A 9429-nucleotide genomic window follows, 5' to 3' on the forward strand; every position below is an offset into this window, starting at 1 on the left:
TAAAGATACAATTAACTCAATGAATGAGGTGACACCAGGTAACACACAAAAAAACATACCAGGAAAAAAAAGTTTAATACTGTGAAAAACATTAAGGCTAAAATCCCTGCTAAAATGGCATGTCCAAATGCTCATGGTTGTATTTCTGATAAAGAAAACATATTAAATGTATTAAAAATACAATTTTACCAATAATATCCAGCATCACATCCTTGGTTCACTTTGGCACATTTTTATACTTGGTTGTTCAGTGTAGGCGGCCGCCTGAATTTGCTCTGAAGGAAGACACGAGGCACACACAAACCCTCTTTCTTGTTCACAGTCTCCCGCAGAACATAGTCATTCACCATACTCTCAAATCCAGCGTCGTGGAATAGCTTGGTCAGCAATTCTGGAACAGATGGGAACAACTTACATGTAACAAGACCACCATTACAAAAAGGTCCTGGAAATAGCTTAAACTGGTGACCAAAAGGCCTCTATCTTTCATTGGAGGTGAATGGGCTGAATTTCCAGGGGTTGTTGTCAGAATACATGCTATAATAAAGGATGCTGTGTGATGGTGTACGTAGACTGTTAACTCATGGTGTAGCATTTTCGGTTTAGTCATTCACTGACCTTTAGAGAAGAAATAGGACCGTGTGCCATCCTGCCTCACGTAGAAGTTCTCCCCAAGCTTATTCCCTGATTTAAATCTGAGCATGGCGTGGTCATAGAGGCCATAATCTCTAAACAACACCACTCCACCTGGTTTTAGAACCTGACAGACAAATCAGACATCAAAGAATGAGAGTTTGCACTTAAAATGTAATGTGTACAGCATAACGTTTAGTTTACATTAATTGTGTACATTTATACTGTTTAAACTAGAGTAACTGGTGTATGTACAAGTGATGCTGTACCCTAAACAAATTCTCAAGAGCGTGCTGCATTTTGTCTGGGTGGATGGCAGAGAGCACAAATATGAGTGTGGCTGCATCCACACTTTCTGCCGAGATGTTATCCCGCAGGTCATCTTTGGTCAGATCACACTGGAACGCCAAACATCTCTCCGGAGAGTACAGCGAATTTTGCTGAAACCAGAAACACTGTTATTAGGGTAACTACTATACATAACTATAACTGAATACTGCCTGAAAGCTCACTTATTTGACATTAAACCCATGAACAACAGGGGAACAACTTTACATCAGATGACTTCAGACGTCAGAGGTATATGATATTCTTGTACAGGATCTGTTCACTGTTCACCTTTACAAACTCCACGGCTCTTGGAGAGAAGTCACAGGCATACACAAAGATGTTTAGGTCCTCCTTTAGAAGTGGGAAAATACAATTACCCACTCCACAGCCGGCCTCCAGCAGTACCAACTTCTGGGTCTCAAACTAAAAAAAAAACAGAAGGAAACATCAAAAGCTGAGACCTAAATGCCGATGTAGAGAGATTTAGAGATGTTCAGAGTCTACCTGTCTGCATGCTTTCAGCTCCTCAAATTCTCTGGTCGTCCAATGTCTGTCCTTAAAGAAGTTTGTAGTATTTCGCTTGTAAAACAAATCCCAATTTTTCTGAGCCTCCTTCTCAAGCTTCTGCTGCTTATATTCGGACACTACTCGGTCGTCTTTCAATCTATCCATCTCATCCTGGGAAAGAATCCTCACGCCGTAATCATCTGTTCTGACCGGAGACTCAATTCCAGCAGCATCTACAAAGGTCTCAACGGACTCCATTTCATTGCTACAATGTCTACAACTAGGACTGTTAGTTATCGCATCTCAAAATTATCTCGAAGACAACTATACCAGCCTTGTATTTTTCATATTAACATAAGTAATCCAATGTAAATGATATGCTATATTTATTAGACAAAGCGTGGAAAACAGTAACTTTCAAAACGATGAACTAAATTAGATGGCACTGATCATAATAACCAATATAGCTTGTGTAAAGTACTGTGATTGCTTCCTACCACAGATGATTTAACTCTACAGAACATAACATCAGCGCCCATCTACTAGAAATTCTCTGACAACATCATCGGCATGGAATTGTGAGTGTGTATCTATAATTGTCATCCGTGTAGGAAAAGAAACACTACCTTATAATAAACATTGTTTCTTTACACTGATGGACAAAGAGAACACATTCCAACAAGTTTATTTCTGTTTAAGAAATTATTGATATACTGATAACTTTTAAAATACGACAAACTACTTATAAATTAGTCTTAAAGGAAAAGACTCGCTCGGCCTCGTCGGTTTCATTTGACGATAGAACCAAAACAGGAAGAGGTGTAGCTCATTCCATGACGTTTACTCTGCACTTTGTTTTTGTACAAGACAGATTAGCCAACCAGCTAGCTAGCTGGCTATCGTCATGTAGCCTGACTGTATCATTTGTGGTTTCCCAGTATTGTGATTGTATTCATTAAATAAAACAGCTGACTGGAGTTTAAATAAATGTGAAGTTTATCGTTCAAAAGAGACGATGAATGGAAATTCTAATCCGCTTTTGGACAAAGAAGAGCATGTATTAAAGCTTGGTGAAAGCTTTGAAAAACGCCCCAAATCTTCATTTCATACGATCAGATGTGAGTTAACGTTACTGTATATTATGAGCATAGTTAGTGGTTGAAGTGGGGGGACAACAGTACGCATAATGTAATTTAATAAATGATCTCAGTGAGCTGTTTTAGCAAGCTAGCTTGATAGCATAGCCTGGTAAATCAACTTATGTCAATGAGATAGCTAGTAGACAACAAGCCAGCATTGAAATGACATCAGCGACCTACCCTTTAGCCAACCGTTGTTTTTTAACCAGTGGCATGATTTGCTAACTGTTGACTCGACCTATGTTGACACTGCATTTGACACTTTGAGTATTTGTCAGCGGGCGTACACAGACAAATCAGTGGTGTGGTGCAATGTCAAAATTCAGTGCAGCTAGATAGGTTAGTTAGGATAGGTCATAAATATGTATAGGGATCTGCAGATAATATTCATAATAGCCTATTAACAGCAATAATCTATAAATGAGACCTCTCTTTACAACTTTTTCTTTTAATGATCACGTAGCGTCATTCTTTCTCAGGGCTACTGTTAATCCTATAATATACCGACAGAAGTGAACTCAGGTTTTATTTATTACTGCGTCTGCAATGCACCCTCTCTGACAGTTTGCTCTTTCATACTCTTCTACCAATTACAGATGACTTCAAACCAGCGTCCATAGATACAACTTGTGAAGGAGAATTGCAAGTTGGAAAAGGAGATGAAGTTACCATCACATTACCTCACATTCTGGTATTGTAGCATCTCTTTCTTAGATGCATGGAGACTTGGTTAAATACTAAACACATGCTTGCACAGTACTTTGAACTGTGTATTTTGGACCATTTCTAATTCACTCTCAGGGCTCTACACCACCCATGACGGTATTCAAAGGCAACAAGAGGCCATATCAGAAAGACTGCGTTCTGATCATCAACCATGACACTGGGGAGTATATTCTTGAAAAGCTGGCCAGCAGCATACAAGTCAAGAAGACCAGGTAAGGACTGCAGGACCTTGTTTGTCATCTGAATCCAACAATACTGTGTGCCAGGCTTAGATACACAGACACAAATGAATGTTACCCTTAGGTTATGGTATATGCATACACACAAATGGACCTAATTACAATGCAATCAGATTCTTCATGAATACCTCCAGAGCTGCTGGCAGGAGTGTGGTGTGATTTTACAGTGTGTTAATTGCAGAGCGGAAGGCAGTAGCAAGATCCAGGCGCGGATAGAGCAGCAGTCGGTGCGGGCCAACCAGCCTCCCTCGCAGTTCCGTGCCCCAACCAAGCCAGGAGCGGGTGCCAAAGCATCTCCATCACCTTCCAAGGACAATCCCTCCCCTGAGCCTCAGCTCGATGACATCAAGAGAGGTGACTCCCGTGCTGACACAAGCTGTGTGATGCCATGTTTTTATGACAGGAACAGCTGCGAGCCTGTTGGTTTTCAACCATCATTTACATTGTTATTCATGTATTCATTTTCTACCCAAAGAGACTTGCTGGTGATGCAGCACATAACTCAAAATATGCAGACTTGTGCAAAGCCTTCATTTCATGTGGAGCTTTGCCAGAAAACCATCACTACCAGTACTGGAAGAAAAGTGGACTACCTTCTGTTAGTGGTAGCTGCTGCTGACCTAAGACCTTCCTGTATTGATGCTCGGTTATTTTCCTCAATGTGTATAGTGTATTCCTAATTTCTGTCCATTGTTCTCCTACGTTCTCAGTGCACCTGAGGTAGTTTGTGACTATTACTTTTGAAACTCTCTGGTTCTCTCTCCCTCCCCTAGAGCTGCGTGCGGAGGTGGAGGTGATTGAGCAGATGAGCAGCAGCGGCAGCAGCAGCTCCTCAGACTCGGGCAGTTGCTCCGGGAGCGGCGATGACAGCTCCAGCAGTGACGCAGAGCCGGAGGGATCTCCAACTCACCACCACTCCTCTCCAAACCGCCTCCCCGTGGTCAATGGCACTGACAAGCCCCAGAGCAGCAACCAGCTCATGAACACACTCAGTAAGTAGAGGGGAGGACAGGGGGTCAGTGTGTTGCACTCAGGTTAAAGCTATGAAAACACATACCATTATTATGGGATGTGCTCAAGATCACGGTGAGATTTAGGGGAATCCGGAATGACATTTACATAATAACCATTAAACTGATGTAAGCTGGAGATTTTGATGTGGTACGATCAATGTTTTCAAGACTGGTTTGCTGCTCAGTGTTGGAATAAAACATTAATGTTTTTATGTACCCACTGGTAGATCTCTGAACATGTCCCAGCTGAACAATTCACCTTTTGAAACTACATCCAAATGGCTTGATTTGATCAGAAGAGTTTGCAGGAGTACATTAATATTTTTTTTTTGGTAAATGTAATCTGAGGGATATATATATTAACCTGAAAGGGTATATTTTATCTGCACAGGGAATGACCTTCAGTTGAGTGAATCTGGAAGCGACAGTGACGATGACTGAGCACCTTACTTCTATCTTCGCTGCCATTCTCCTTCCTCTGTGTACCCCAGTGTTCACTTCCTCGTGCTTTTCAAACCTTGGCTCCTCTATATTTCTAAGAACCCCTCTGGACACTGGGAGATTAAAAAGAGTGTATTTTTATTAGATGTATATTTTATTTTGTATTTCAGCGTTCAGATCTTTTAACATATGAGGTTGTGGGGGTGCGTATCTTGCATTTTAGCTTGAGCCTTTATTTTCATACTGTCATGGACCCTGCCCATTTAATCACTCCGCTGATATTGTGAGCATGGTCAAAGCTGTAAACACACAAGGTTACAATAGCCCAACAATCCATTTGCATTTTAGACAGCTTCTCAGCTTACTATTTTTTGTAATGTTCACATTGTATGGGGATCTACTGTACAGCAGAAAAGGCTTATCTTTTTCTATCAGAAAAATAAATATATTTTGTATTTTAGACATGTTCCGGGGCAAATGGAAGTGCTTGAGATGGATTTGGCCGGTCGCATGAGGTCTCTTTAGCAGAGGGAGATCCTGTGATTTCAGGATGCCTGCATGATAGCTCCATATGAAATTTAGTCTGACACTTCACAATCAGTGATGTGGAGAATTCCTTATGTTACGTATTTATTATTTTCTCACGCAAAGCTAGGGAACAATTGGTGCAACTTTATGCAGCTATCCTGAACAATAAACAATGTTTAAAATCTACAATGTGACTTATAACAGGCATTTGTTAGTCAACTGGTCACAGGTATTCAATGGCCACTTAGGTTTTATGTAGCAGTCACTTACCAAAAATTGTAACTAAGTGAAAGGAAAAAAAAACAGTCACATCAGGTAAATGATAGAGCACTTCCTATTTTTTTCAGTTACAGAATTTAAGTTGTCAGTCTTTACATCACCTCTATTGTTGACACATTCAACATACATACAGGAGTCTGATATCACAGGTCACTTTAATGAATGGGTATATATGTTATCGCATCATATTCGTGCTGTTAGTTGCGTATTGGGAATGCAAAAGTCAACAGGAAAATGTATCAGTGGAAGGATGAAATGGCCAATATGCAGGACCTGAAGTGTGTATGGACGTAGTCTTCACCTCATGAATTACGCACTGGCTAGTGTGCTTCAGACCGTACTGAAGAGTCTGACTGGCTAGCGTGCTTCAAACCCTACTGAAGAGGATGGGCTATAGCAAAGCGGTGGACATTTTATCAGGAGGAGGACATCCACAGTCTGCAGTTGTATATATTTTTATCTTTGTGAGCGGTTGTTGTTCTATGTGCCCTGTTCTTCCTCACCACTGTGGTGCATATCTGACCCTCTATCCATTTCCTAAGAGCGATGGCTTCTTTGCTTCCATATTGGGCTTGTTTTTAGCTGTTTATTTATCAGTGTATGTATGTATGTATGTATGTTTTTTTGTGGAATTTTGAAATGCATTAAAGCTCGTGTGTCTATCCGTGTGTTCCATGGCATCATGGTTGTTTTAATGATTTCTCCCATGAAAAGATTATTATTAGACCTAAGCATGTTTTACCCACCAGGTGGGAGTATAAGCCTTCCCAATTTTACTTAACGAGGTCAAACTCCGTTGTTTGTAGAGTCCGAAATATTTGGTGCAGGAGAATGAAGTTTGACATTGATAATTGTATTAACAAGGACTGAAAATGTCATGTCATGGTCAACCCATGGTATTTGGTCAAGTGAGTCCAGAATGAAATGGAAGATGTATCGTTGTCTCTCCAGAACCCTAAGAGTATAAATTATTTTCTGAAAATAGGTGTCAGAATTTAGGTATGATAATCATATTTGCGCAAGAATGTAGAAAAATACAAAAGTAAGCACTTCTTCTTGCCAGTCACAGCTGACTAGAGTTACCGTTTGGCATCACATTTTCTCAGCATGCCTGTGACGACTTTGCTTCCAAGGCAAACCTGCCTCCTACTGTGCCGAGATGGATACTAGAGGTTCAGACGGCCAAACACGACCTATAAGAACTCTGTTAAGAGGTGACAGACAGGCCCTTTCCTGTGCTGGGTCCTCCGTATTCAAGAAGGCTTCCCTGTCACATCCATGCCCTTGGGGTGTGTGGTATGGTTTCATGAAGCATGTTTATTACAGTAAGGACAGAGTAGAGTGAGGCATCACTGACTGCCTCCTCAGCAGCCAAGGCAAACCTGCCTCCTGCAATGGAGAGGGAGCCACCGGAGGTCCAGCTAGCCAACCGTGCTCTGCTCCTTCTGTTTCTTTCTCTCTGTGCTTTCCCAGTATAGCCTCAGGCAGGTGAGCTTCCTGTTGTGAGTCTGGGCCTTTCTTTTCTACTTCAGTTCTCTGCTCTGTCGACTTTTTCCATTTCTCCAAGCTGGCGTCAACCCAGTGAGTTTCTAACTCTGTAAGAGGGTGGCTCTTCTCAACACAGCAGGCTCTTTATCATTTGGGTTTAGGCTATAGCGTCTGGGATCTGTCTTCATGACAATAAAGGACAGACAGTGAGAAGGGTGGACAAACTTCCAAGAGGTGTCCACCTATCATATATGAGAGCAATAATTTATCCTTTTTCTGGTACACTTTAACTTTACCAAGGGTGATAGTCTCTAATAATAATCTCTTCAGCAGGTGTAGTGCTGAAACCTAACTGTGGTTAAAACATCACTGTGTTTTAACCATTAGGTGGAGGAATAGGCCTGCCCAATTTCACCTCTTGGAAGTCAGGACCTAGCTTCATTGCTATTTGCTGAGTTGAAAATACAGGTGAAAGGTAAGTTTGGCACTGATTATGTTAACAATTCTATTAATTGTTCATGAGTTCATGTGATGGTCAAACAAACCCTGGTATTAGGTCAAGTCAAGTGAGTCCAGAATGAAATGCAAGATCTAACGTTGTCTTCCAAGAATCCTTGAAGTACACATTGTCATAGGTGTCAGATTGTAGGTATGATAATTACATTTACACAAGAATGTTGACTATTCAAAGGTACACACTTCTCCTGGCCAGTCACAGCTGAATCGAGTTTATATTTATGTATGGCATCCCATTCTCTCAGCATGATGACTTACTGCCTTCTTTGCATCCAAGCAAACCTGCCTTCTATGTGCAGAGATGGCTACCAGAGGTCCAGAAAGCCAGACTTGTATTTCTACTGATGTTTCTCCAAACTGGCCTCAGGCGAGATGGCTCTTTCCTATGAGTTCACCCAAGTCCTCAAGATGGCTTCCTTGTCACTTACACCATGGGTTTGTAGTATGGGTTAATGAAGCATGTGTATTACTGTAAGCACAGTGTAGAGTGAGGCATCACTGACGGCCTCCTCTGTGGCCAAGGCAAGGTCCAGCTAGTCTACCGGTGTCTACTCCTTCTGTTTCTTTCTCTCTGTGCTTTCCCAGACTGGCCTCAGGCCAGTGATAACCTAACCATGAGCTGAGTTTTTCAACAAGATCTGTGTCTGTGAGAGGGTCTCTTCTCTTAGCATTTTCACAGCAGGCATGATCTTTAGGTCTGTATACTTTGTTTTAGCTTTCCCCCGGTTAATAGAGATAAATTAGTCTCAATATCTTCAGCAGGACTTATAAAACCTAAAGCTCAGAACCCTGGTACTAATGGCAACTCCAGATGTCACCACCCTGGCCCCTGAAAGTATTGAGGAGGATGTCTCAATGTCAATCTCTCATCTCAATAAGACTACTCATTCCCCCCAGGAATTCAGCAGCAGCAGCAACAACAATAGATGCATGAAAGCAAGAAAATGATAGAAATTTGAAGTGTTGTTAATAAAGCGCCTAAATTAATTATCTTAACCTCAGCAATAATTAGATGCCTGTGAGGAATTGTGAGAAAACTGCACAACTACAGACAGTGAAATAAACCCTTAAGCCCACCCTTAAGGTCCTGAACATCAGACAAAACCAGACAAGTGAAATCCATCATCTTTCATTGATACCAAGGCCTTTTTCTTCTCACTTGTAGGTGGATAATATTAAAATTAAATGCATATTTAATATGAATTACCTTCAAAGAAGGCAACTCATTTCTGTCATAGGGTAATTACCAGTACATAAAGAGATGGCTGCACGAGAGTCCTTATCTGACCACACCGAAGACGGGGAGTTTAGTGGCAGTAGTGTCCAGTAGGGCTACAGAGCAGGGGAGTTTAGTGGCAGTAGTGTCCAGTAGGACTACAGAGCAGGTGCTGGGCCCACTTCTGCTATCTGGAGGTGCTGCAGGTCAGCGGTTCCCTGGCCAATGTTCTGGGTATGCTCATGTTGGGCCCTTAACTTCTCTGGCTGACCTGGCCCTCAAGAGTTGCTTGTATTTCCCTCCATGAATGACCCAGGCCTCAGCAATTAGAGGCCTCAGTGTTTAAGCTTTCTCTTCTTCTGGTCTCTGACGTA

At 41.6% G+C, this 9429-nt stretch overlaps 2 protein-coding genes across 2 annotated transcripts; one reads left to right on the forward strand and one right to left on the reverse strand.

Moving 5' to 3' along the window:
• Positions 1-56: 56 nt before the first annotated feature.
• mettl6 (methyltransferase 6, methylcytidine) lies at positions 57-2062 on the reverse strand. Its single transcript, XM_012837490.3, has 5 exons — positions 1468-2062; positions 1252-1386; positions 903-1073; positions 619-760; positions 57-391 (listed from the first exon to the last, which is right to left on the reverse strand). The coding sequence occupies exons 1-5, from the start codon at positions 1726-1728 to the stop codon at positions 234-236; spliced, it is 867 nt and encodes a 288-aa protein (XP_012692944.2). The 5' UTR covers positions 1729-2062; the 3' UTR covers positions 57-233.
• Positions 2063-2317: 255 nt separating this feature from the next.
• Positions 2318-6515, forward strand: eaf1 (ELL associated factor 1). Its single transcript, XM_012837491.3, has 6 exons — positions 2318-2588; positions 3206-3300; positions 3411-3547; positions 3756-3928; positions 4348-4566; positions 4979-6515. Exons 1-6 carry the CDS (start codon positions 2486-2488, stop codon positions 5026-5028), a joined length of 777 nt encoding a protein of 258 aa, XP_012692945.1. The 5' UTR covers positions 2318-2485; the 3' UTR covers positions 5029-6515.
• Positions 6516-9429: the final 2914 nt, after the last annotated feature.

This window comes from Clupea harengus, chromosome 11, assembly GCF_900700415.2.
Source record: "Clupea harengus chromosome 11, Ch_v2.0.2, whole genome shotgun sequence".
Classification (NCBI taxonomy): domain Eukaryota; kingdom Metazoa; phylum Chordata; class Actinopteri; order Clupeiformes; family Clupeidae; genus Clupea; species Clupea harengus.

What these genes read in the sequence shown, in the direction of transcription:
- mettl6 (XM_012837490.3), bottom strand. Translation starts at nt 1,728, where the DNA reads ATGGAGTCCGTTGAGACCTTTGTAGATGCTGCTGGAATTGAGTCTCCG. An exon ending in AGCTGAAAGCATGCAGACAG is followed by an intron (nt 1,387 to 1,467) that starts GTAGACTCTGAA and finishes TTTTTTTTTTAG; the next exon opens with TTTGAGACCCAGAAGTTGGT. An exon ending in GAGCCGTGGAGTTTGTAAAG is followed by an intron (nt 1,074 to 1,251) that starts GTGAACAGTGAA and finishes TTCTGGTTTCAG; the next exon opens with CAAAATTCGCTGTACTCTCC.
- eaf1 (XM_012837491.3), top strand. Translation starts at nt 2,486, where the DNA reads ATGAATGGAAATTCTAATCCGCTTTTGGACAAAGAAGAGCATGTATTA. An exon ending in GCTCGATGACATCAAGAGAG is followed by an intron (nt 3,929 to 4,347) that starts GTGACTCCCGTG and finishes TCCCTCCCCTAG; the next exon opens with AGCTGCGTGCGGAGGTGGAG. An exon ending in CCAGCTCATGAACACACTCA is followed by an intron (nt 4,567 to 4,978) that starts GTAAGTAGAGGG and finishes TTATCTGCACAG; the next exon opens with GGAATGACCTTCAGTTGAGT.